The sequence below is a fragment of the Ascaphus truei genome, chromosome 7 (assembly GCF_040206685.1).
Source record: "Ascaphus truei isolate aAscTru1 chromosome 7, aAscTru1.hap1, whole genome shotgun sequence".
NCBI classification, from domain to species: domain Eukaryota; kingdom Metazoa; phylum Chordata; class Amphibia; order Anura; family Ascaphidae; genus Ascaphus; species Ascaphus truei.
The window spans coordinates 43,680,223-43,707,297 of NC_134489.1; the positions used below are offsets into that span (position 1 = coordinate 43,680,223).

Sequence of the window (27,075 nt, forward strand, 5' to 3'; positions counted from 1 at the left end):
CGCTGTTTCCTGCCGCCTGCCGCGCTGTATCCTGCCGCCTGCCGCGCTGTTTCCTGCCGCCTGCCGCGCAGTCTCCTGCCGCCTGCCGCGCTGTTTCCTGCCGCCTGCCGCGCTGTTTCCTGCCGCCTGCCGCGCTGTATCCTGCCGCCTGCCGCGCTGTATCCTGCCGCCTGTCGCGCTGTATCCTGCCGCCTGCCGCGCTGTTTCCTGCCGCCTGCCGCGCTGTTTCCTGCCGCCTGCCGCGCTGTTTCCTGCCGCCTGCCGCGCTGTTTCCTGCCGCCTGTCGCGCTGTATCCTGCTGCCTGCCGCGCTGTTTCCTGCCGCCTGCCGCGCTGTATCCTGCCGCCTGCCGCGCTGTTTCCTGCCGCCTGTCGCGCTGTATCCTGCCGCCTGTCGCGCTGTATCCTGCCGCCTGCCGCGCTGTATCCTGCCGCCTGCCGCGCTGTTTCCTGCCGCCTGTCGCGCTGTATCCTGCCGCCTGTCGCGCTGTTTCCTGCCGCCTGTCGCGCTGTATCCTGCCGCCTGTCGCGCTGTATCCTGCCGCCTGCCGCGCTGTATCCTGCCGCCTGTCGCGCTGTATCCTGCCGCCTGTCGCGCTGTATCCTGCCGCCTGTCGCGCTGTATCCTGCCGCCTGTCGCGCTGTATCCTGCCGCCTGCCGCGCTGTATCCTGCCGCCTGTCGCGCTGTATCCTGCCGCCTGTCGCGCTGTATCCTGCCGCCTGTCGCGCTGTATCCTGCCGCCTGTCGCGCTGTTTCCTGCCGCCTGTCGCGCTGTTTCCTGCCGCCTGTCGCGCTGTTTCCTGCCGCCTGTCGCGCTGTATCCTGCCGCCTGCCGCGCTGTATCCTGCCGCCTGTCGCGCTGTATCCTGCCGCCTGTCGCGCTGTTTCCTGCCGCCTGTCGCGCTGTTTCCTGCCGCCTGTCGCGCTGTATCCTGCCGCCTGTCGCACTGTCACTTCTTTCCTTGGGATTTTAACGTTTTAGGCACTTCTCTCGCCTCGGTATGTATCGTGCGTCGGGATCCCCACGAGGGATCCCGCGGGGTCTGGCTGGAGATGTAACGCTTGTATCTTTCAGCGGAAGAGGGATGTGATGAATGAGACGAAGTACATTGAGCTGGTTATGGTCGCAGACAACAGAGAGGTGGGTACCGGGAGGCAGACTCACCCCTCCGGGTGTAGGTGCCGTGCGGGTAAAGGAGCGGTGGTCGTGTTTGTGGTAGCTTCTATGAGAAGCGTGGCACCCGTCCTCACACTCTGCTTCAATCTGCAGTACAAGATGTTCCACGGAAACCTGAAGAGCCTTCACATGAGGATGCTGGAAATCGCCAACAAGGTGGACGCGGTGAGTGCTCCAAACGTCCTGAGAGCGAGCGGCCGCAGCTAGCGAGACCTGAGCACATGTGAGGTCAAGCGGATGCACCCACCTCTCACTGTGTCCACACAACACCACTAATATCTACATGCCGTGACCATGTGGTCACTCCCATCCTTCTCCAAGCCCACACGTGGCATTCTCACTGAGCACAGTATATTTCAGTGGCTTTGAAAGCTTCACACTATTATACATAGTTTTCCCGCCGGTCTCCACACTGCTTTAGTATATCTCCAAAGCACAAATTCCCCGTGAAATCGCAACCTAAACCACAAAGAGAAATAGGGAAAAGAAAAGGTGGCTGACGTGGAATGGTATATTTAAAGATGGCTGCCTTGTTCCCCAGGGTGTTAGCTGAGGATATAGAGCAGGGGGACTCTGCTTTCTGGCCGTGAGTTTAAGGATTTTGCCCATTTCAGTTTTATCGCGAGCTCAACATCCGCGTGGCGCTGCTGTCCGCCGAAGTTTGGAGCGCGGAGGATTTAGTCTCCGTCAGCGCAGACGCGGCAGACACGCTGAACCGTTTCCTGGTGTGGAGGGAGAAGAAACTGCTGCCACGGCTGCCACACGACAATGCTCAGCTCTTAACGTGAGTGTGACATGCTCATCACGTGTGTGTGTGTGTGTGTGTGTGTGTGTGTATGTGTGTGCGTGAACATATTCTATGTATTCATGGAGAGTACAGTAAATGGGCTGAGGCGTCTCTCTGACCCCGAGCTTCCCGTGCGTTTCGCATCTCATATCTCATCTCATATCAACTCCAGCAACAGCAAAGTTATATTCTACCAGTGTGTATATGTGTGTAAATATGCATAAGTGTGTGTGTGTGTGTGTATATGGATGTATGTGTGTAAATGTGTAAACGAGTGTGTGTGTGTGTGTGTGTGTGTGTGTGTGTGTGTGTGTATATGTATAAGCAGATTTTGCAGTCGACCCAACACAATTTGTTTTTATATGCATTACAAAGTCGAGATGTTGAAGAGAGTACAGCACGTTGATATTATGTACGAGAATACCACATCAAGCATTAGATGACATGAAGCTACAAGCAAGATAAGCAGCTCGCCATTCCCCTGTATGCTGTATACTGGTGGTATGTCTCAGATAATTCCTGTCTGTGTCTTCATGTGCGGTCTGGGTCCTTGTCCCCTCAGAGGCATCAGATTCGAGGGCTCTGCCGTCGGTATGTCGTCAATGAATTCCATGTGCACAGCTGACCGCTCCGGGGGTGTTAACATGGTGAGTGCTTTTGTGTGTGTGTGTGTGTGTGTGTGTGTGTGTGTGTGTGTGTGTGTGTGTGTGTGTGTGTGTGTACACGGCAGTGCTCACTTAAGGATGTGAAACTTGGACCATAAATGTGAAAATAATTCAGAAGCTTCAGACAACTCAAAGTAGTATGGAGAGATGCATGCTGGGTATTACCTGAAGACATATGGAGAGATGCATCCTGGGTATTACCCAAAGAGACAGGAAAAAGAATGAACGTGTTCAAAACCAAATAAATGTCTGTGACATCACAAGGGGTAAGAAATTAAAATGGCGGTGGGCCGGACATATCGCAAGAAGAAATGGCCATCGTTGGACAAAGATGGAACTCAACTTGATTCCAAGGGGCATTAAAAGACCAAGACAACCAAATGCAACACGGGAGGAGGAGATCCGAAAACTTGTTAGAGCGACGTGGAGAAGAGAGGCTGTAACCGCAGGACCTGGGAGATCACTGGGGAGACTTCATCCAGCAGTGGGGAGACACGGGCTGGAGAGGATGGGATGAGGGAATGTGTGGGAGCGACGTGGAGGAGAGGCTGTAACCGCAGGACCTGGGAGATCACTGGGGAGGCTTCATCCAGCAATGGGGAGACACGGGCTGGAGAGGATGGGATGAGGGAATGTGTGGGAGCGACGTGGAGGAGAGGCTGTAACCGCAGGACCTGGGAGATCACTGGGGAGGCTTCATCCAGCAGTGGGGAGACACGGGCTGGAGAGGATGGGATGAGGGAATGTGTGGGAGCGACGTGGAGGAGAGGCTGTAACCGCAGGACCTGGGAGATCACTGGGGAGGCTTCATCCAGCAGTGGGGAGACACGGGCTGGAGAGGATGGGATGAGGGAATGTGTGGGAGCGACGTGGAGGAGAGGCTGTAACCGCAGGACCTGGGAGATCACTGGGGAGGCTTCATCCAGCAGTGGGGAGACACGGGCTGGAGAGGATGGGATGAGGGAATGTGTGGGAGCGATGTGGAGAAGAGAGGCTGTAACTGCAGGACCTGGGAGATCATTGGGGAGACTTCACCCAGCAGTGGGGAGACACGGGCTGGATATGATTATATAAATGTGTGTGTGTGTGTATCTGTAGGTATATATACATACATACATACATACATACATACATACATTACACACACTACACTCGGAAAGGGTTACTGATGCACTCAAAACAAATAATACACAGATATATATATATATAATATATATATCTGTGTATTATTTGTTTTGAGTGCATCAGTAACCCTTTCCGAGTGTAGTGTGTGTAATGTATGTATGTATGTATGTATGTATGTATGTATGTATTTATACCTACAGATACACACACACACACATTTATATAATCATATCCAGCCCGTGTCTCCCCACTGCTGGGTGAAGTCTCCCCAATGATCTCCCATATATAATATATATATCTGTGTATTATTTGTTTTGAGTGCATCAGTAACCCTTTCCGAGTGTAGTGTATGTATATATCACCTAGCATACAGTGCTCCCACTGCAAAAAGGGATTCTGGGAAAGGACATGCAAATCAGCACACAATGTGTCACCTTTTGCCTGGAAAAAAAAAAAAAAAAAAAATATATATATATATATATATATATATATATATAATATATAATGTGTGTGTTTGAGAGCTGGTATATACAGTGTGTGTGTGGGAGGAGGGGGGGCAGGTATATATAGTGTGTGTGGTGGTATTTATTTATACGGGTGTATCTGGAGAGGTACACAAAAAGAGTCCCTTTGTAGGCGCACCGCAGACCGTTATAGAATAAATGTGGTCAGGGGTGAAAATACTGCAGACCTTTATATAATAATGTGGTCTGGGGTGAAAAAGTGTGTACAAAAATAAGTTTATTAATAAATATGCTTTAAAAACGTGTGTGGTGTTGTACTTCCTATAATATAAATAGACAGATAGTCTATATGTTCTACTCTGGTCACCCAGTTGATAAAGGTAGCAGAATATGACTGATGGCAATATGCATGTGCTGCAAATCAGATATACTCTCAGTGGTGAAGCCGGTTGTGTGATACAGATCAGAAGGTATAGGGATTATAGTTTCACTGTATAGGCTTAATAGCTATTAGTTGAGATAAATTCCCAAATACCATGGATGGAAGAGGGAGACAGGATTAGTAAAACCTGTTTAATCTGTCTCTGTAACCCAGCAAATTAAAGTATACCAGTTAATGATGTTTATAAAATAACTGTTTGCACCATAGTAAAAGGAGTAGAAGTAGCTATGGTTACTCCTCACATAGCTCGTAGTGGTATGTTCTGAAAAGTAGGTAAGTCTTACTGCGCCTGCGTCATATAGGTTCACTGGCAATGCGTACCTGGTAATGTGTGTAATAAATGTCTCTGTTTATACATCCACTACTGAAATAATACCAGTTGGTAGGGTAACTCTGTAGTGCAGTTATCAGAGGGTCTAAAGGGGCTGAGTGCCACTATGATTGCTTCCTATACGTGTGCATCTGGCATCTGTAAATAAATACTTACCATACTGCACTTTGAGCGAAAAACTCCTCTGGTCTTACAGGTGACAAACTATCGTGCTGCAGAAAAAATGACATATACGCGATACGGGTACAGAAAAATAGCATACAATCAGCAGATATATTGATTTGTACTTATACAATACCCTGGCATGATAGCTTTCCATCTCGATGTGTACAATCACATGGTCTAGGATCTAATTAACGCTCCGTTCCCACATACTGGGTACACGATCGGGGATACAGGGTCACGGTACTCAGATGACGCATGCGCAGTAAGACCCCTTTAACATACAGCACATTACAACCACGAGCGGCGTATAGGAAGCAATCATAGTGGCACTCAGCCCCTTTAGACCCTCTGATAACTGCACTACAGAGTTACCCTACCAACTGGTATTATTTCAGTAGTGGATGTATAAACAGAGACATTTACTACACACATTACCAGGTACGCATTGCCAGTGAACCTATATGACGCAGGCGCAGTAAGACTTACCTACTTTTCAGAACATACCACTACGAGCTATGTGAGGAGTAACCATAGCTACTTCTACTCCTTTTACTATGGTGCAAACAGTTATTTTATAAACATCATTAACTGGTATACTTTAATTTGCTGGGTTACAGAGATAGATTAAACAGGTTTTACTAATCCTGTCTTCCTCTTCCATCCATTGTATTTGGGAATTTATCTCAACTAATAGCTATTAAGCCTGTACAGTGAAACTATAATCCCTATACCTTCTGATCTGTATCCCACAACCAGCTTCACCACTGAGAGTATATCTGATTTGCAGCACATGCATATTGCAATCAGTCATATTCTGCTACCTTTATCAACTGGGTGACCAGAGTAGAACATATAGACTATCTGTCTATTTATATTATAGGAAGTACAACACCACACACGTTTTTAAAGCATATTTATTAATAAACTTATTTTTGTACACACTTTTTCACCCCAGACCACATGATTATATAAAGGTCTGCAGTATTTTCACCCCTGACCACATTTATTCTATAACGGTCTGCGGTGCGCCTACAAAGGGACTCTTTCTGTGTACCTCTCCAGATACACCCGTATAAATCTATCGATTTACTCCCTAGACAGCACGCCTCTACCACCAAGGGGTTAGAGCGAGGTTCCTACCTATAGTTGTCTGTGTGGTGGTATATACTGTGTGTCTGGGGTCAGGGTATATACTGTGTGTGGGGGGGGGGGGGGGTCAGGGTATATACAGTGTGTGTGTGGGGGGCGGGGTATATACAGTGCGTGTGGGGGGGGCGGGGTATATACAGTGCGTGTGGGGGGTATATACAGTATATGTGGTTGTGGCCTCACATTTACCCTTTTCAGGACCACTCGGTGAGTGTAATCGTGGTAGCCGCCACGGTAGCACACGCCCTGGGACACAATCTGGGTTTGAGCCATGACACCCCGGACAGGAAGTGCGTCTGCCCAGAGCAGGTGAAAACCTGTATCATGGAGCTGTCCAATGGGTCAGTCCCCCACCCTCTCCACCCACTTCTTCCGCTTTCCCCCCGCGCCTATCTTTCCCCCTCCTTCACCTCCCCTCTTCTCCCCCCATCTCCCCTTTCCCCCCCTCTCCCGCATCCCCTCTTCCCCCCCCCCACGCCTCCCTTCTCCAATCCCCTCCCCCGCAGGGTGACACAGACAAAAGGGAGCTATGAGTCTGCCCCTCACGCCACAGGGTGACACAGACAGAAGGGAACTATGGGTCTGTCCCTCCCCCCGCAGGGTGACACAATGACACAGACAGAAGGGACCTATGAGTCTGTCCCACCTCCCGAAGGGTGACACAGTGACACAGACAGAAGGGAGATATGAGTCTGTCCCTCCCCCCGCAGGGTGACACAGACAGAAGGGAGCCAAGAGTCTGTCCCTCCCCCCGCAGGGTGACAGTGACACAGACAGAAGGGAGCTATGAGTCTGTCCCTCCCCCCGCAGGGTGACACAGACAGAAGGGAGCCAAGAGTCTGTCCCTCCCCCCGCAGGGTGACAGTGACACAGACAGAAGGGAGCTATGAGTCTGTCCCTCCCCCCGCAGGGTGACACAGACAGAAGGGAGCCAAGAGTCTGTCCCTCCCCCCGCAGGGTGACAGTGACACAGACAGAAGGGAGCTATGAGTCTGTCCCTCCCCCCGCAGGGTGACAAAGACAGAAGGGAGATATGAGTCTGTCCCTTCCCCCGCAGGGTGACAAAGACAGAAGGGAGCTATGAGTCTGTCCTTCCCCCCACAGGGTGACACAAACAGAAGGGAGCCAAGAGTCTGTCCCTCCTCCCTCAGGGTGACACAATGACACAGACAGAAGGGAGCCAAGAGTCTGTCCCTCCCCCTGCAGGGTGACACAGACAGAAGGGAGCTATGAGTCTGTCCCTCCCGCCGCAAGATGACAGACAGAAAGGAGCTGTGATATTGCCCTTCCCCCCGCAGGGTGACAGTGACAGACAAAAGGGAGCTATGCGTCTGACCCTCCCCCCGCAGGGTGACAGTGACAGACAGAAGGGAGCTATGAGTCTGTCTCTCCCCCCGCAGGGTGACACAGTGAGGCCTTGGTCATGTTTGGCGCTTGCTTGCTGAAGCGTGCTCACGCGCGCTCCCGCTCAGCACTGAGCCCCTACAGCCGCAATTAGAGCGGCTTTAGTAGGGGCTCACCTGCGCTTCCGCACGCTTGCAGAAGCGCAGGTCTTAGGGGTATTTAAAATTCCCCCGCTTGCCGGCGCGACAGGCCGGTCACGTGAGCGGTTCGCCCAATGAGGGCGAACCAGCTCCGTGACGTCACTGGCCAGTGACGCGCCCGTCCCCTGACGGCCTGCTGAGAGCACGTGCGGTAAGCAACCGCAAGGCCAGGGAAAGCACCCGCTTTCCCTGCGCCTCAGCGCACCTCAGCGAGCAAGCAGGGAACCTGGCCGAAGCCTAACACACACAGAAGGGAGCTATGAGACTGTCCCTCCCCCTGCAGTGACACAGTGACACAGACAGAAGGGAGCTATGCGTCTGTCCCTCCCCCCGCAGGGTGACACAGTGACACAGACAGAAGGGAGCTATGAGACTGTCCCTCCCCCTGCAGTGACACAGTGACACAGACAGAAGGGAGCTATGCGTCTGTCCCTCCCCCCGCAGGGTGACACAGTGACACAGACAGAAGGGAGCTATGAGTCTGTCCCTCCCCCCGCAGGGTGACACAGTGACACAGACAGAAGGGAGCTATGAGTCTGTCCCTCCCCCCGCAGGGTGACACAGTGACTCACACAGAAGGGAGCTATGAGTCTGTCCCTCCCCCCGCAGGGTGACACAGTGACACAGACAGAAGGGAGCTATGAGTCTGTCCCTCCCCCCGCAGGGTGACACAGTGACACAGACAGAAGGGAGCTATGAGTCTGTCCCTCCCCCCGCAGGGTGACACAGTGACTCACACAGAAGGGAGCTATGAGTCTGTCCCTCCCCCCGCAGGGTGACACAGACAGAAGGGAGCTATGAGTCTGTCCCTCCCCCCGCAGGGTGACACAGACAGAAGGGAGCTATGAGTCTGTCCCTCCCCCCGCAGGGTGACACAGACAGAAGGGAGTTATGCGTCTGTCCCTCCCCCCGCAGGGTGACACAGACAGAAGGGAGATATGAGTCTGTCTCTCCCCCCACAGGGTGACACAGTGACACAGACAGAAGGGAGCTATGCGTCTGTCCCTCCCCCCGCAGGGTGACACAGACAGAAGGGAGTTATGCGTCTGTCCCTCCCCCCGCAGGGTGACGCAGTGACACACAGAAGGGAGCTATGATTCTGTCCCTCCCCCCGCAGGGTGACACAGTGACACAGACAGAGGGAGCTATGAGTCTGTCCCTCCCCCCACAGGGTGACACAGTGACACAGACAGAAGGGAGCTATGAGTCTGTCCCTCCCCCCGCAGGGTGACACAGTGACACAGACAGAAGGGAGCTATGAGTCTGTCCCTCCCCCTGCAGTGACACAGTGACACAGACAGAAGGGAGCTATGAGTCTGTCCCTCCCCCCGCAGGGTGACGCAGTGACACACAGAAGGGAGCTATGAGTCTGTCCCTCCCCCCGCAGGGTGACACAGTGACACAGACAGAAGGGAGCTATGAGTCTGTCCCTCCTCCCCAGGGTGACACAGACAGAAGGGAGCTATGAGTCTGTCCCTCCCCCTGCAGGGTGACGCAGTGACACACAGAAGGGAGCTATGAGTCTGTCCCTCCCCCCGCAGGGTGACACAGTGACACAGACAGAAGGGAGCTATGAGTCTGTCCCTCCTCCCCAGGGTGACGCAGTGACACACAGAAGGGAGCTATGAGTCTGTCCCTCCCCCCGCAGGGTGACGCAGTGACACACAGAAGGGAGCTATGAGTCTGTCCCTCCTCCCCAGGGTGACACAGACAGAAGGGAGCTATGAGTCTGTCCCTCCCCCTGCAGTGACACAGTGACACAGACAGAAGGGAGCTATGCGTCTGTCCCTCCCCCGCAGGGTGACACAGTGACACAGACAGAAGGGAGCTATGCGTCTGTCCCTCCCCCCGCAAGGTGACACAGTGACACAGACAGAAGGGAGCTATGAGTCTGTCCCTCCCCCCGCAAGGTGACACAGTGACACAGACAGAAGGGAGCTATGAGTCTGTCCCTCCCCCCGCAGGGTGACGCAGTGACACACAGAAGGGAGCTATGAGTCTGTCCCTCCTCCCCAGGGTGACACAGACAGAAGGGAGCTATGCGTCTGTCCCTCCCCCCGCAAGGTGACACAGTGACACAGACAGAAGGGAGCTATGAGTCTGTCCCTCCCCCCGCAAGGTGACACAGTGACACAGACAGAAGGGAGCTATGAGTCTGTCCCTCCCCCCGCAGGGTGACACAGTGACACAGACAGAAGGGAGCTATGCGTCTGTCCCTCCCCCCACAGGGTGACGCAGTGACCCCGTCTCTCTCCCTGCAGGTTCACGCCCGGCCGGGTGTTTAGCAGCTGTAGTCGGGCTGATCTGGACTTCAGTCTCCGGCAGGGAGGGGGGAAGTGTCTCTTCAATGTCCCGTACCCCAAGACCCTGTTCGGGGAGGCGCGCTGCGGGAACACATTTGTGGAGGAGGGGGAGCAGTGCGACTGTGGCCTTACAGAGGTGAGCTGTCTCTCCAGCACTGCTTTATAACACTCATCTCTCCCGGCTGTCTCTCCAGCACTGCTTTATAACACTCATCTCTCCCGGCTGTCTCTCCAGCACTGCTTTATAACACTCATCTCTCCCGGCTGTCTCTCCAGCACTGCTTTATAACACTCATCTCTCCCGGCTGTCTCTCCAGCACTGCTTTATAACACTCATCTCTCCCGGCTGTCTCTCCAGCACTGCTTTATAACACTCTCATCTCTCCCGGCTGTCTCTCCAGCACTGCTTTATAACACCCTCATCTCTCCCGGCTGTCTCTCCAGCACTGCTTTATAACACTCATCTCTCCCGGCTGTCTCTCCAGCACTGCTTTATAACACTCTCATCTCTCCCGGCTGTCTCTCCAGCACTGCTTTATAACACTCATCTCTCCTGGCTGTCTCTCCAGCACTGCTTTATAACACTCATCTCTCCCGGCTGTCTCTCCAGCACTGCTTTATAACACTCATCTCTCCCGGCTGTCTCTCCAGCACTGCTTTATAACACTTATCTCTCCCGGCTGTCTCTCCAGCACTGCTTTATAACACTCATCTCTCCCGGCTGTCTCTCCAGCACTGCTTTATAACACTCATCTCTCCCGGCTGTCTCTCCAGCACAGCTTTATAACACTCATCTCTCCCGGCTGTCTCTTCAGCACTGCTTTATAACACTCATCTCTCCCGGCTGTCTCTCCAGCACTGCTTTATAACACTCATCTCTCCCGGCTGTCTCTCCAGCACTGCTTTATAACACTCTCATCTCTCCCGGCTGTCTCTCCAGCACTGCTTTATAACACCCTCATCTCTCCCGGCTGTCTCTCCAGCACTGCTTTATAACACTCATCTCTCCCGGCTGTCTCTCCAGCACTGCTTTATAACACTCTCATCTCTCCCGGCTGTCTCTCCAGCACTGCTTTATAACACTCATCTCTCCTGGCTGTCTCTCCAGCACTGCTTTATAACACTCATCTCTCCCGGCTGTCTCTCCAGCACTGCTTTATAACACTCATCTCTCCCGGCTGTCTCTCCAGCACTGCTTTATAACACTCATCTCTCCCGGCTGTCTCTCCAGCACTGCTTTATAACACTCATCTCTCCCGGCTGTCTCTCCAGCACTGCTTTATAACACTCATCTCTCCCGGCTGTCTCTCCAGCACAGCTTTATAACACTCATCTCTCCCGGCTGTCTCTTCAGCACTGCTTTATAACACTCATCTCTCCCGGCTGTCTCTCCAGCACTGCTTTATAACACTCATCTCTCCCGGCTGTCTCTCCAGCACTGCTTTATAACACTCTCATTTCTCCCAGCTGTCTGTCCAGCACAGCTTTATAACAATCTCACCTCTCCCGGCTGTCTCTCCAGCACTGCTTTGTAACACTCTCATCTGTCGTGGCTGTCTCTCCAGCACTGCTTTATAACACTCATCTCTCCCGGCTGTCTCTGAGGTGAGCTGTCTTTTTTGTCTCTATGCCCTCCCTTGCTCTATCGTTTTATTTCCTACCCTCCCTCACCCCTCTCCCTGCCCTCCTCACCCCTCTCCCTTCCCTGCTCACCCCTCTCCCTGCCCTCCTCACGCCTCTCCCTGCCTTCTTCACCCCTCTCGCTGCCTGCCTGACCCCTCACCCTGCCCCTCCGCCCTGCCCCTCCGCCCTGCCCCTCCCCCCCTGCCTCCCTCACCCCTCTCCCTGCCCTCATCACCCCTCTCCCTACCCTCGTCACCCCTCTCCCTACCCTCGTCACCCCTCTCCCTACCCTTGTCACCCCTCTTCCTGCCCTCGTCACCCCTCTCCCTGCCCTCGTCACCCCTCTCCCTGCCCTCGTCACCCCTCTCCCTGCCCTCGTCACCCCTCTCCCTGCCCTCGTCACCCCTCTCCCTGCCCTCGTCACCCCTCTCCCTGCCCTCGTCACCCCTCACCCTGCCCTCCCCCCCTCTCCCTGCCTCCCTCACCCTCCCCCCCCTGCCTCCCTTGCCCCCCTCACGCCTCTCCCTGCCCCCCTCTGCCTGCCTACCTCACCCCTCTCCCTGCCCTCCTCACCCCTCTCCCTGCCCTCCTCTAGGAGTGCACGGATCCCTGCTGTAATGCCACTTCCTGCCGGCTGGTATCCGGGGCTGAGTGCTCCTTGGATGGGCTTTGCTGTGAGCAGTGTAAGGTGAGTGGGGTTTGCAGTGAGCAGTGTAAGGTGAGTGGGGTTTGCAGTGAGCAGTGTAAGGTGAGTGGGGTTTGCAGTGAGCAGTGTAAGGTGAGTGGGGTTTGCAGTGAGCAGTGTAAGGTGAGTGGGGTTTGCAGTGAGCAGTGTAAGGTGAGTGGGGTTTGCAGTGAGCAGTGTAAGGTGAGTGGGGTTTGCAGTGAGCAGTGTAAGGTGAGTGGGGTTTGCAGTGAGCAGTGTAAGGTGAGTGGGGTTTGCAGTGAGCAGTTTAAGGTGAGTGAGGTATGCAGTGTAAGGTGAGTGGGGTTTGCAGTGAGCAGTGTAAGGTGAGTGAGGTATGCAGTGTAAGGTGAGTGGGGTTTGCAGTGAGCAGTGTAAGGTGAGTGGGGTATGCAGTGAGCAGTGTAAGGTGAGTGAGGTATGCAGTGTAAGGTGAGTGGGGTTTGCAGTGAGCCGTGTAAGGTGAGTGGGGTTTGCAGTGAGCAGTGTAAGGTGAGTGGGGTTTGCAGTGAGCAGTGTAAGGTGAGTGGGGTATGCAGTGAGCAGTGTAAGGTGAGTGGGGTATGCAGTGAGCAGTGTAAGGTGAGTGGGGTATGCAGTGAGCGGTGTAAGGTGAGTGGGGTATGCAGTGAGCAGTGTAAGGTGAGTGGGGTATGCAGTGTAAGGTGAGTGGGGTTTGTAGTGAGCAGTGTAAGGTGAGTGGGGTATGCAGTGAGCAGTGTAAGGTGAGTGGGGTTTGCAGTGAGCAGTGTAAGGTAAGTGGGGTATGCAGTGAGCAGTGTAAGGTGAGTGGATACTAGTGTAAGGTAAGTGGGGTATGCAGTGAGCAGTGTAAGGTGAGTGGGGTATGCAGTGTGCAGTGTAAGGTGAGTGGGGTATGCAGTGTAAGGTGAGTGGGGTTTGCAGTGAGCAGTGTAAGGTGAGTGGGGTATGCAGTGTAAGGTGAGTGGGGTTTGCAGTGAGCAGTGTAAGGTGAGTGAGGTATGAAGTGTAAGGTGAGTGGGGTTTGCAGTGAGCAGTGTAAGGTGAGTGGGGTATGCAGTGAGCAATGTAAGGTGAGTGAGGTATGCAGTGAGCAGTGTAAGGTGAGTGGGGTTTGCAGTGAGCAGTGTAAGGTGAGTGGGGTATGCAGTGAGCAGTGTAAGGTGAGTGGGGTATGCAGTGAGCAGTGTAAGGTGAGTGGGGTATGCAGTGAGCAGTGTAAGGTGAGTGGGGTATGCAGTGAGCAGTGTAAGGTGAGTGGGGTATGCAGTGTAAGGTGAGTGGGGTTTGTAGTGAGCAGTGTAAGGTGAGTGGGGTATGCAGTGAGCAGTGTAAGGTGAGTGGGGTATGCAGTGTAAGGTGAGTGGGGTTTGTAGTGAGCAGTGTAAGGTGAGTGGGGTATGCAGTGAGCAGTGTAAGGTGAGTGGGGTATGCAGTGAGCAGTGTAAGGTGAGTGGATATTAGTGTAAGGTAAGTGGGGTATGCAGTGAGCAGTGTAAGGTGAGTGGGGTATGCAGTGAGCAGTGTAAGGTGAGTGGGGTATGCAGTGAGCAGTGTAAGGTGAGTGGGGTATGCAGTGTAAGGTGAGTGGGGTTTGCAGTGAGCAGTGTAAGGTGAGTGGGGTATGCAGTGAGCAGTGTAAGGTGAGTGGGGTATGCAGTGAGCAGTGTAAGGTGAGTGGGGTTTGCAGTGAGCAGTGTAAGGTGAGTGGGGTATGCAGTGTAAGGTAAGTGAGGTATGCATTGTAAGGTGAGTGGGGTTTGCAGTGAGTGGGGTTTGCAGTGAGCAGTGTAAGGTGAGTGGGGTATGCAGTGAGCAGTGTAAGGTGAGTAGGGTTTGCAGTGAGCAGTGTAAGGTGAGTGGGGTTTGCAGTGAGCAGTGTAAGGTGAGTGGGGTATGCAGTGAGCAGTGTAAGGTGAGTGGGGTATGCAGTGAGCAGTGTAAGGTGAGTGGGGTATGCAGTGTAAGGTGAGTGGGGTATGCAGTGAGCAGTGTAAGGTGAGTGGGGTATGCAGTGTGCAGTGTAAGGTGAGTGGGGTATGCAGTGTAAGGTGAGTGGGGTTTGTAGTGAGCAGTGTAAGGTGAGTGGGGTATGCAGTGAGCAGTGTAAGGTGAGTGGGGTTTGCAGTGAGCAGTGTAAGGTGAGTGGGGTATGCAGTGAGCAGTGTAAGGTGAGTGGATACTAGTGTAAGGTAAGTGGGGTATGCAGTGAGCAGTGTAAGGTGAGTGGGGTATGCAGTGAGCAGTGTAAGGTGAGTGGGGTATGCAGTGAGCAGTGTAAGGTGAGTGGGGTATGCAGTGTAAGGTGAGTGGGGTTTGCAGTGAGCAGTGTAAGGTGAGTGGGGTATGCAGTGAGCAGTGTAAGGTGAGTGGGGTATGCAGTGAGCAGTGTAATGTGAGTGGGGTATGCAGTGAGCAGTGTAAGGTGAGTGGGGTATGCAGTGAGCAGTGTAAGGTGAGTGGGGTATGCAGTGAGCAGTGTAAGGTGAGTGGGGTATGCAGTGAGCAGTGTAAGGTGAGTGGGGTATGCAGTGAGCAGTGTAAGGTGAGTGGGGTATGCAGTGAGCAGTGTAAGGTGAGTGGGGTATGCAGTGAGCAGTGTAAGGTGAGTGGGGTATGCAGTGAGCAGTGTAAGGTGAGTGGGGTATGCAGTAAGCAGTGTAAGGTGAGTGGGGTTTGCAGTGAGCAGTGTAAGGTGAGTGGGGTATGCAGTGAGCAGTGTAAGGTGAGTGGGGTATGCAGTGAGCAGTGTAAGGTGAGTGGGGTATGCAGTGAGCAGTGTAAGGTGAGTGGGGTTTGCAGTGAGCAGTGTAAGGTGAGGGGTATGCAGTGAGCAGTGTAAGGTGAGTGGATACTAGTGTAAGGTGAGTGGGGTTTGCAGTGAGCAGTGTAAGGTGTGTGGATACTAGTGTAAGGTGAGTGGATACTTAGTACATTTAATGGCGGACGCTCCGCCCTCTCTGCGGAGACGCACAGTGACACTGCGACTTCTCTCCGGCAGCTGAAGCGCTCTGGGTCTGTGTGCCGCGACCGGCAAGGGGAATGTGACCTTCCGGAGTATTGTAATGGGGTCTCCCCGCACTGCCCCCCGAACGTCTTCCTGAGTAACGGGGAGCCCTGCGAGAGTGGCCAGGCCAGCTGCTACCTGGGGCAATGCCGGACCCTCCGGGCTCAGTGTCAACAGCTGTGGGGACCTGGTAAGGGGGTCAGTGGGGACGTACACGGGGGGCCCGCGTATTTACACGGGGGGCCCGCGTATTTACACGGGGGGCCCGCGTATTTACACGGGGGGCCCGCGTATTTACACGGGGGGCCCGCGTATTTACACGGGGGGCCCGCGTATTTACACGGGGGCCCGCGTATTTACACGGGGGCATGCGTCTTTACACGGGGGGCCCGCGTCTTTACACGGGGGGCCCGCGTCTTTACACGGGGGGCACCCTTGTTTACACGAGGGGGCACCCTTGTTTACACGGGGGGGCACCCTTGTTTACACGGGGGGGCACCCTTGTTTACACGGGGGGGCACCCTTGTTTACACGGGGGGGCACGCTTGTTTACACGGGGGGCACGCTTGTTTACACGGGGGGCACGCTTGTTTACACGGGGGGCACGCTTGTTTACACGGGGGGCACGCTTGTTTACACGGGGGGCACGCTTGTTTACACGGAGGGCACGCTTGTTTACACGGGGGGGGCACGCTTGTTTACACGGGGGGGGGCACGCTTGTTTACACTTGGGGGGCACGCTTGTTTACACTTGGGGGGCACGCTTGTTTACACTGGGGGGGGGCACGCTTGTTTACACTGGGGGGGGGCACGCTTGTTTACACTGGGGGGGGGCACGCTTGTTTACACTGGGGGGGCAAGCTTGTTTACACTGGGGGGGCACGCTTGTTTACAATGGGGGGGCACGCTTGTTTACACGTGGGGGGCACGCTTGTTTACACGTGGGGGGCACGCTTGTTTACACGTGGGGGACACCCTTGTTTACACGGGGGGGCACGCTTATTTACACGGGGGCACTGTTAATGGCTATCACCCTTTAGTCTTATACCAGGAGGGCCCTCCAGAGATCCAGTGTGCAGTAATGCATCACATTGCTTGGGGTGCCCCCTCTCTATCACAGCGGGGGTCTCCTTAGCAGGAGCAGAGGGTCTGTGTGGGTATAGGACCCCTCCTCTCCGTCTAACTGCCCCCTCTCATCCTGCAGGCTCCTCAGCGGCCCCCGATGGCTGCTTCAGCAAAGTGAATAATAGAGGGGATAAGTACGGGAACTGTGGCCAGGGTCCAAACAGCACCTACCTGCCCTGTGCAGAGAGGTACTTACTGTATCTAATACCCCACATCTCCACACATGCACCTACCTGCCCTGTGCAGAGGTACTTACTGTATCTAATACCCCACATCTCCACACATGCACCTACCTGCCCTGTGCAGAAAGGTACTTACTGTATCTAATACCCCACATCTCCACACATGCACCTACCTGCCCTGTGCAGAGAGGTACTTACTGTATCTAATATCCCACATCTCCACACATGCACCTACCTGCCCTGTGCAGAGAGGTACTTACTGTATCAAATACCCCACATCTCCACACATGCACCTACCTGCCCTGTACAGAAAGGTACTTACTGTATCTAATACCCCACATCTCCACACATGCACCTACCTGCCCTGTGCAGAGAGGTACTTACTGTATCTAATATCCCACATCTCCACACATGCACCTACCTGCCCTGTGCAGAGAGGTACTTACTGTATCTAATAACCCACATCTCCACACATGCACCTACCTGCCCTGTGCAGAGAGGTACTTACTGTATCTTATACTCTCACACACACCCTCTCCTGAGTGCACCCACACTCCCGCAGTGCACCCTCACACCCACACTCGCCCCTCTCCTTCAGTGCCTCCTCACACTCCCCCTCTCCTGCAGTGCCTCCTCACTCCCCCTCTCCTGCAGTGCCTCCTCACACTCCCCCTCTCCTGCAGTGCCTCCTCACACTCCCCCTCTCCTGCAGTGCCTCCTCACACTCCCCCTCTCCTGCAGTGCCTCCTCACACTCCCCCTCTCCTGCAGTGCCTCCTCACACTCCCCCTCTCCTGCAGTGCCTCCTCACACTCCCCCTCTCCTGCAGTGCCTCCTCACTCCCCCTCTCCTGCAGTGCCTCCTCACACTCCCCCTCTCCCGCAGTGCCTCCTCACACTCCCCCTCTCCCGCAGGGACACACGCTGCGGTAAGATTCAGTGTCAGGGTGGGAGTGAGCGGCCGCTGTTTGACTCCGACGCGGAGATGGTGACGGTGAATGTCACGGTGAGCGGGACGCAGATTTCCTGCCGCATGACGCACTTTAACCTGAGCGAGGACATCTGGGTCCCAGCGCTTGTGATGTCAGGGACGGTCTGCGGGGCGGGGAAGGTAAGAAGGACCCAAACCGCGGCTGGGGGATCCGCGCCCGCCTCACTAAGCTAACGCCGCTCTCCTACCTCCCTGCAGGTCTGTGTCAACCAGAGGTGCCGCGACCTGGGAGCCACGCGCAGCGTGCAGAACTGCAAAAGCAAGTGCAGTGGGCACGGGGTGAGCGGAGTCACCCACACTCACACTCACACCCACTCTCACACCCACCCACTCTCACACCCACCCACTCTCACACCCACACCCACCCACTCTCACACCCACACCCACTCTCACACCCACCCACTCTCACACCCACACCCACCCACTCTCACACCCACACGCTCTCACACCCACACACTCTCACACACACTCTCACACACTCACACCCACTCTCACACCCACCCACACTCACACCCACCCACTCTCACACCCACCCACTCTCACACCCACCCACTCTCACACCCACCCACTCTCACACCCACACGCTCTCACACCCACACGCTCTCACTCCCACACGCTCTCACACCCACACGCTCTCACTCCCACACGCTCTCACACCCACACGCTCTCACTCCCACCCACTCACTCTCACACACTCTCTCACTCACTCTCACACACTCACACACACTCTCTGACCCACACTCTCTCTGTATCTCGCTCTCTCTGTATCTCTGTGTATCTCTGTCTCTCTCTCTGTCTCTCTCTCTCTATATCTCTCTCTCTCTGTATCTCTCTATTTCTCTTTGTATCTATCTCTCTCTCTCTCTCTAAATCACCCCCCCTGCACCCCCCACATCGTCTCTCTGGCTCTCTATCTCTGTATCCCCTCTCTCTATCCCACACACTCTCTTCTCTCCCCCTGTATCACACACTCTCCCCCCCCCCACCCTCTCTCTCTCTCTCTTTGTATCTCTCTCTCTGTATCACACTCTCTCCCCTACCCCCCTCTCTCTCTGTATCACTCTCTCCCTCTCTCTATCACACACTCCCTGCCCTCTCTCTCTTTATCTCTCCCCCCCACCACTCTCTCCCACCCTCCTCTCTGTATCACTCTCCCCTCTCCCTCTCTCTATCACACACTCTCCCCCCCTCTGTATCACACTATCTCCCCCCCACCCTCTCTCTCTGTATCACACTCTCTCTCTCCCCCCCCCCTCTCTCTCTCTGTCTCTTTCTCTCTATCTGTATCACCCTCTCTCCCGCTCCCCCCTCTCTCTGTATCACACTCTCTCCCGCCCCCCCCCCTCTCTATCACGCACACTCCCCCCACCCTCTCTCTCTCTCTCTGTGTCACACTCTCTCCCGCCCCCCCTCTCTCTATCACGCACACTCCCCCCCCCCCCACCATCTCTCTCTATCATACTCTCTCCCGCCCCCCGCCCCCTCTCCCTCCTTGTACTTTCCGTTCCTCTTTCCTCAGGACTTCTCTTCCTTGTGCTTCAGGTTTGTAACAGTAACAATAACTGTCACTGTGATCCCGGGTGGGCACCGCCCGGCTGTGGGAGCGCCGGGCACGGGGGCAGCACTGACAGCGGCTCCCTAGCACCGGAGCAAGGTATGGGCAATGGGGCAATATATGTGTTTATGTAAGGAGAAAACGTCTGTTTTACTATCTACCCAGTAACCTGGCACTTTGTCCCACTGACCTGCCCCTCATACCCCTCTGCCCCCTCATACCCCTCTGCCCCCTCATACCCCTCTGCCCCCTCATACCCCTCTGCCCCCTCATACCCCTCTGCCCCCTTCATACCCCTCTGAACCCTTCATACCCCTCTGAACCCTTCATACCCCTCTGAACCCTGCCCCTGCCCTCTGCCCCGATACCCCTCTGAACCCTTTTTATTTTTCTCTCTCACTTTTCTCTCTGCCTTTCTTTACATTCATATATATCTGTGCCCCCCTGGCACACAGCCGGCAGTGCCCTCACCACTGCCCTCTTGCTGCTGTTCCTCCTGTTCCTGCCGCTCGTCTTGCTGACGGGAATCTGTTACCTGAAGCGCAAAATCATTCAGACCAGACTCGGAAAACTCAGCAAGGGCAGCAGCTGCCAGTACAGGTAAATATCTCCCAGCATGCACCGGGGCACCCCCCAAATATCTCCCAGCATGCACCCGCGCACCCCCAAATATCTCCCAACGTGCACCCGCGCACCCCCAAATATCTCCCAGCATGCACCCGCGCACCCCCAAATATCTCCCAACATGCACCCGCGCACCCCCAAATATCTCCCAACATGCACCCGCGCACCCCCAAATATCTCCCAACATGCACCCGCGCACCCCCAAATATCTCCCAACGTGCACCCGCGCACCCCCAAATATCTCCCAACATGCACCGCGCACCCCCAAATATCTCCCAACGTGCACCCGCGCACCCCCAAATATCTCCCAACTTGCAGCCGCGCACCCCCAAATATCTCCCAACATGCACCCGCGCACCCCCAAATATCTCCCAACATGCACCCGCGCACCCCCAAATATCTCCCAACATGCACCCGCGCACCCCAAATATCTCCCAACATGCACCCGCGCACCCCAAATATCTCCCAACATGCACCCGCGCACCCCCAAATATCTCCCAACGTGCACCCGCGCACCCCCAAATATCTCCCAACATGCACCCGCGCACCCCCAAATATCTCCCAACGTGCACCCGCGCACCCCCAAATATCTCCCAACATGCACCCGCGCACCTCCAAATATCTCCCAACGTGCACCCGCGCACCCCCAAATATCTCCCAACGTGCACCCGCGCACCCCCAAATATCTCCCAACATGCACCCGCGCACCCCCAAATATCTCCCAACATGCACCCGCGCACCCCCAAATATCTCCCAACGTGCACCCGCGCACCCCCAAATATCTCCCAACGTGCACCCGCGCACCCCCAAATATCTCCCAACGTGCACCCGCGCACCCCCAAATATCTCCCAACGTGCACCCGGGCACCCCCAAATATCTCCCAACATGCACCCGCGCACCCCCAAATATCTCCCAACGTGCACCCGCGCACCCCCAAATATCTCCCAACGTGCACCCGCGCACCCCCAAATATCTCCCAACGTGCACCCGGGCACCCCCAAATATCTCAGAAACATGCACCCGCGCACCCCCAAATATCTCCCAACGTGCACCCGCGCACCCCCAAATATCTCCCAACGTGCACCCGGGCACCCCCAAATATCTCCCAACATGCACCCACGCACCCCCAAATATCTCCCAACATGCACCCGCGCACCCCCAAATATCTCCCAACGTGCACCCGCGCACCCCCAAATATCTCCCAACGTGCACCCGCGCACCCCCAAATATCTCCCAACATGCACCCGCGCACCCCCAAATATCTCCCAACATGCACCCGCGCACCCCCAAATATCTCCCAACATGCACCCGCGCACCCCCAAATATCTCCCAACATGCACCCGCGCACCCCAAATATCTCCCAACGTGCACCCGCGCACCCCCAAATATCTCCCAACGTGCACCCGCGCACCCCCAAATATCTCCCAACGTGCACCCGCGCACCCCCAAATATCTCCCAACGTGCACCCGCGCACCCCCAAATATCTCCCAACGTGCACCCGCGCACCCCCAAATATCTCCCAACGTGCACCCGCGCACCCCCAAATATCTCCCAACGTGCACCCGCGCACCCCCAATATCTCCCAACGTGCACCCGCGCACCCCCAAATATCTCCCAACGTGCACCCGCGCACCCCCAAATATCTCCCAACGTGCACCCGCGCACCCCCAAATATCTCCCAACGTGCACCCGCGCACCCCCAAATATCTCCCAACGTGCACCCGCGCACCCCCAAATATCTCCCAACGTGCACCCGCGCACCCCCAAATATCTCCCAACTTGCACCCGCGCACCCCCAAATATCTCCCAACGTGCACCCGCGCACCCCCAAATATCTCCCAACGTGCACCCGCGCACCCCCAAATATCTCCCAACGTGCACCCGCGCACCCCCAAATATCTCCCAACGTGCACCCGCGCACCCCCAAATATCTCCCAACGTGCACCCGCGCACCCCCAAATATCTCCCAACGTGCACCCGCGCACCCCCAAATATCTCCCAACGTGCACCCGCGCACCCCCAAATATCTCCCAACGTGCACCCGCGCACCCCCAAATATCTCCCAACGTGCACCCGCGCACCCCCAAATATCTCCCAACGTGCACCCGCGCACCCCCAAATATCTCCCAACGTGCACCCGCGCACCCCCAAATATCTCCCAACATGCACCGCCCGCACAATATACACCCGGGCACTGCTCGCACAATATACACCCGGGCACTGCCCGCACAATATACACCCGGGCACCGCCCGCACAATATACACCCGGGCACCGCCCGCACAATATACACCCGGGCACTGCTCGCACAATATACACCCGGGCACTGCCCACATAATATACACCCGGGCACCGCCCAGTGGCACAGAGGAGAGCTGCAGCACATTGCAGCGCAGTATATATATTACATGTGTATCATGTGCTCGCAGGGTGACTCGGACACACGGCCAGTCCCGCCCCCAGCGGCCTCCACCACCTCATTGGACGCAGAGCACTGAGCTACAGGTGATGTCGGCCAATAGCAAGGTGAGAAGTAATGGAAGGGGCGGGGATAACATCTGGGACGCGCAAAAGAATAGGGTGTTTCCAGCTGTGGGGATTTACCTTTAACTGCCCTTGGCCAAAGAGCTCACAATCGGCCCTACTGGGGTAGTGTATAATGTGACCAGAGACCTCTGTGGGGGGTGGGGGGTGGGGGAGACCTCCTGTCATGCGGAGGGGAGTGAGAGACCTTGGGGAGGTGGGGGAGGGGGGTTAGAGACCTCTGGGAGGGGGGGTCGAAACCTATGTGTGGGGGGACACCTCTGTGAGGCGGGGAAGAGACCTCTGTGAGGTGGGAGGGGATGAGAGACCTCTGTGAGGCGGGAGCGGATGAGAGACCTCTGGGAGGGGGAGGGGATGAGAGACCTCTGGGAGGTGGGGTGGGGAGTTAGAGACCTCTGAGAGGTGGGGGGCGGGGTTAGAGACCTCTGGGAGGGGGAGGGGTGGTGAGAGACCTCTGAGAGGTGGGGGGCGGGGTTAGAGACCTCTGGGAGGGGGAGGGGTGGTGAGAGACCTCTGGGAGGTGGGGTGGGGGGTTAGAGACCTCTGTGAGGTGGGGGGCGGGTGAGAGACCTATGTGAGGTGGGGGGGTGAGGGGCAGAGTTATGGGGTTGTATGGACAGGTATGAAGCAGGTCACAGATATAGGGTGATATGGAGCACTGTGTGGGGCACAGTTACTGCATATGGTAATATGGCAGGTATGAGGGGCACAGATACGCGCAGGGGGATACGCAGTTTGTTTGGGGGGGTGCATAGTCCGGTTTCTGCCTGTACTGAGCATGGCTGCCCCTGCGCATGTATCTCCAGCCTCACCCCCCAGTCTGGGACTAACACCTCACTGACTCCATCTGTTCAATTTCTCTCCTTCCCCTCTCTCTCTCATCCTTCCCCTCTCTCTCATCCTTCCCCTCTCTCTCATCCTTCCCCTCTCTCTCATCCTTCCCCTCTCTCTCATCCTTCCCCTCTCTCTCATCCTTCCCCTCTCTCTCGTCCTTTCACTCTCTCATCCTTCCCCTCTCTCATCCTTCCCCTCTCTCTCATCCTTCCCCTCTCTCTCATCCTTCCCCTCTCTCTCATCCTTCCCCTCTCTCTCATCCTTCCCCTCTCTCTCATCCTTCCCCTCTCTCTCATCCTTCCCCTCTCTCTCATCCTTCCCCTCTCTCTCATCCTTCCCCTCTCTCTCGTCCTTTCACTCTCTCATCCTTCCCCTCTCTCTCGTCCTTTCACTCTCTCTCTCCTCACTCTCTTTCCTCTCTGTCTCTCTCCTTTCACTCTCCTCTCACTCTTTCCTCGGTCTCTCCCCTTCACTATCTCCTTCTCTCCTCTCCTTCTCTCTTGTGCTCTCTCTCTCGTGCTTTCTCTCTGTGGAACGCTCTCTGTGTGGAACGCTCTCTGTGGAACGCTCTCTGTGGAACGCTCTCTGTGGAACGCTCTCTCTGTGGAACGCTCTCTTGCTTCTCCTGCCCTCACTCTGCTCCGGCCCTGACCCGTTTCTCAGGGTTCTGACCGACCTGATCCACCATCAAAGCCTCTCCCGCCCGACCCTGTGCACAAGCGCTGCCAGGTAACGTCCCGCGGTGGGATCCCAGGGGTTCAGGTGCAGTGATATGCACTGATCATGTGTGATGTGCAGTGTTGCGCAGTGTTTGTGTGTGTGTTGCAGTGATTAGCAGTGTTGGGGTGTGTTGCAGTGATTAGCAGTGTTGGGCTGTGTTGCAGTGATTACCACAGTCGGGGTGTGTTGCAGTGATTAGCAGTGTTGGGGTGTGTTGTCGTGATTAGTAGTGTTGGGGTGTGTTGTAGTGTTGGGGTGTATTGCAGTGATCAGAGGTGTTGCAGTGATTAGCAGTGTTGGGATGTGTTGTAGTGATTAGCAGTGTTGGGGTGTGTTGCAGTGTTGGGGTGTGTTGTAGTGATTAGCAGTGTTGGGTGTGTTGCAGTGATTAGTAGTGTTCGGGGTGTGTTGCAGTGTTGTAGTGTTGGGATGTGTTGCAGTGATTAGCAGTGTTGGGGTGTGTTGCAGGGATTAGTAGTGTTGGGGTGTGTTGCAGTGATTAGCAGTGTTGGGGTGTGTTGCAGTGATTAGTAGTGTTGGGGTGTGTTGCATTGATTAGTAGTGTTGGGGTGTGTTGTAGTGATTAGCAGTGTTGGGGTGTGTTGCAGTGATTAGTAGTGTTGGGGTGTGTTGCATTGATTAGTAGTGTTGGGGTGTGTTGTAGTGATTAGCAGTGTTGGGGTGTTGCAGTGATTAGTAGTGTTGGGGTGTGTTGCAGTGATTAGCAGTGTTGGGGTGTGTTGCAGTGATTAGCAGTGTTGGGGTGTGTTGCAGTGATTAGCAGTGTTGGGGTGTGTTGCAGTGATTAGCAGTGTTGGGTGTGTTCAGTGATTAGGAGTGTTTGTAAATGTTGCAGTGAATGTTGTGCGGTGTGTATTGCAGTGAGTCTTGCAGCATTGTGCGGTGTTTTGCCCGGTGTGTTGCAGAGCTGTCACCAAACTCTGCCCCCTCACCCTGTCATGTCCCCCTCACCCTGTCATGTCCCCCTCACCCTGTCATGTCCCCGTCATCCTGTCATGTCCCCCTTTACCCTGGCATGCCCCCCTTTACCCTGGCATGCCCCCTCACCCTGGCATGCCAGTCACCCTGTCATTCTCCCGGCTCTCTCCATTCAGGCTGATGCTCAGGACAGGCCGCCACCCCCTTCTCGGCCTCTTCCTGCGGACCCCCTGCCACGGCGGGCTCAGGTAACGCGGCCCTGGTGGTGGGTGCGCTGGGCACGGTGGTGGTGGTGGTGAAGGTGCTTTGCTTTCACGGGCTGTGGGAGCAGTCGGTGTGTGTGAGATCAGAGACTCTTTGGAAACAAATCCACACTGCAGATAAACCGTCTCTTGGGATCGCTGGGAGATCGAGATGTGACTTTTATAGTGGCTTGTAACATATGTTTGCATGTTATTCATGCATGTTATGGACTAATGAGAGAGTTCTTCATAGATGTAACAGAGTGTACAGAGATGACCAAACCTCACAGGTCTCTTCTTCACGTGTACAGAGCTTTCCTAACCTCACAGGTCTCTTCTTCACATGTACAGAGCTTTCCTAACCTCACAGGTCTCTTCTTCACATGTACAGAGCTTTCCTAACCTCACAGGTCTCTTCTTCACATGTACAGAGCTTTCCTAACCTCACAGGTCTCTTCTTCACATGTACAGAGCTTTCCTAACCTCACGGGTCTCTTCTTCACATGTACAGAGCTTTCCAAACCTCACATGTCTCTTCTTCACATGTACAGAGCTTTCCAAACCTCACAGGTCTCTTCTTCATGTGTACAGAGCTTTCCTAACCTCACATGTGTGTTCTTCACGTGTTACTCCCCTGTATTGCACTGTTCCACATATGAAGATCTCTCCATCAAAGGTTTTACAGACTGTGTAGAATCTGCACATATACAGGACCAGTGCAGCTATGTCTGGGGACTGAAAGGAGGATTTGGGGGGGATAATGTGCGGGGTTCCGGTCACAGAGCTGTTACAAGGACAGTTAGAGGTGACTGAATCCTGTAGGGTCAGAGGGTTAGGGGAAGGTACCGTGTTATAGCGTTAGATGTTCCACTAACTACATGTTCTAATAACCCCTCCACTGCTGCTGCGTTGCTTTGTTGGAAGGATCTCTGACCAGGAAGGGGTTAATTCATTATACAGATTAGACACTGAATTTAAAAAAGAAAGCATTAGTGATGTCGTATAGTGGATGCTGGGCTCCCCCGTGAGCTGTAGGGAATGGAACATTCCAATACGGAATTTGACAGGTGATTTAAAACCGGCCAATCAGAGGTCTCGGTGTGAAAGAGGGTTACTTCTGATTGGTTAATCTCACCTCTGCGATGTATACCAGCAGTATAACTGGTCTGGGATTAAACGGGTGACAGGTGCTAGAGGGGAGGCAGGACCCTAGGATTACACAGGTGCTAGAGGGGAGTCAGGGCCCCGGGATTACACAGGTGCTGGTTGCTAGAGTGAAGGCAGGGCCCTGGGATTACACGGGTGCCAGGATGCTAGAGTGAAGGCAGGGCCCGGGGATTACACGGGTGCTAGAGGGGAGGCAGGGCCTTGGAATTACATGGGTGCTAAAGGGGTGGCAGGACCCTGGGATTACACAGGTGACTGGGTGCTTGGTGCTAGAGGGGTGGCAGAGCACTGGGATTACACGGGTGACGTGTGCTAGAGGGGTGGCAGAGCCCTGGGATTACACGGGTGATGGGTGCTAGAGGGTTGGCAGAGCCCTGGGATTACACAGGTGACAGGACTGGAGTCACTCTCTCCAGGTGAGAAGTGACGGGACTCAGTTTTGAAGGACCCTGCAGAAATTAGTCGCCCGAATGACCAACTCTCGCTCCCTACAGGCTCCTGATAAACCTCCTCCCCCTAAGAAACCACTTCCGTCCGACCCCCTACTGCAAACACAGGACCCCCCGCTCACTGTGCCAGCGTACCCTGACCACATCATCGCCCTACCATCAAGGTAAGATGCACACACGTATCCAGCGTTGTATACCGTGTTATAGCTACATACATGCACATGCAACCCCCCTGTCCTTCACACTATAGGGTCT

At 55.0% G+C, this 27,075-nt stretch overlaps 1 protein-coding gene across 1 annotated transcript in view; it reads left to right on the forward strand.

Moving 5' to 3' along the window:
• ADAM15 (ADAM metallopeptidase domain 15) overlaps window positions 1–27,075 on the forward strand; it is a 54,581-nt gene that overhangs the window by 24,643 nt on the left and 2,863 nt on the right. The window contains exons 7-23 of the mRNA XM_075610034.1: window positions 1,077–1,142; window positions 1,272–1,343; window positions 1,793–1,962; window positions 2,528–2,612; window positions 6,505–6,647; window positions 10,112–10,289; window positions 12,372–12,464; window positions 15,445–15,640; window positions 16,655–16,763; window positions 17,671–17,866; window positions 17,945–18,025; window positions 19,289–19,400; window positions 19,757–19,901; window positions 22,355–22,451; window positions 23,967–24,032; window positions 25,139–25,210; window positions 26,866–26,984. Of these exons, the coding sequence (XP_075466149.1) occupies window positions 1,077–1,142; window positions 1,272–1,343; window positions 1,793–1,962; window positions 2,528–2,612; window positions 6,505–6,647; window positions 10,112–10,289; window positions 12,372–12,464; window positions 15,445–15,640; window positions 16,655–16,763; window positions 17,671–17,866; window positions 17,945–18,025; window positions 19,289–19,400; window positions 19,757–19,901; window positions 22,355–22,451; window positions 23,967–24,032; window positions 25,139–25,210; window positions 26,866–26,984 (2,000 nt within the window). The remainder of the gene's footprint in view (window positions 1–1,076; window positions 1,143–1,271; window positions 1,344–1,792; window positions 1,963–2,527; window positions 2,613–6,504; window positions 6,648–10,111; window positions 10,290–12,371; window positions 12,465–15,444; window positions 15,641–16,654; window positions 16,764–17,670; window positions 17,867–17,944; window positions 18,026–19,288; window positions 19,401–19,756; window positions 19,902–22,354; window positions 22,452–23,966; window positions 24,033–25,138; window positions 25,211–26,865; window positions 26,985–27,075) is intronic.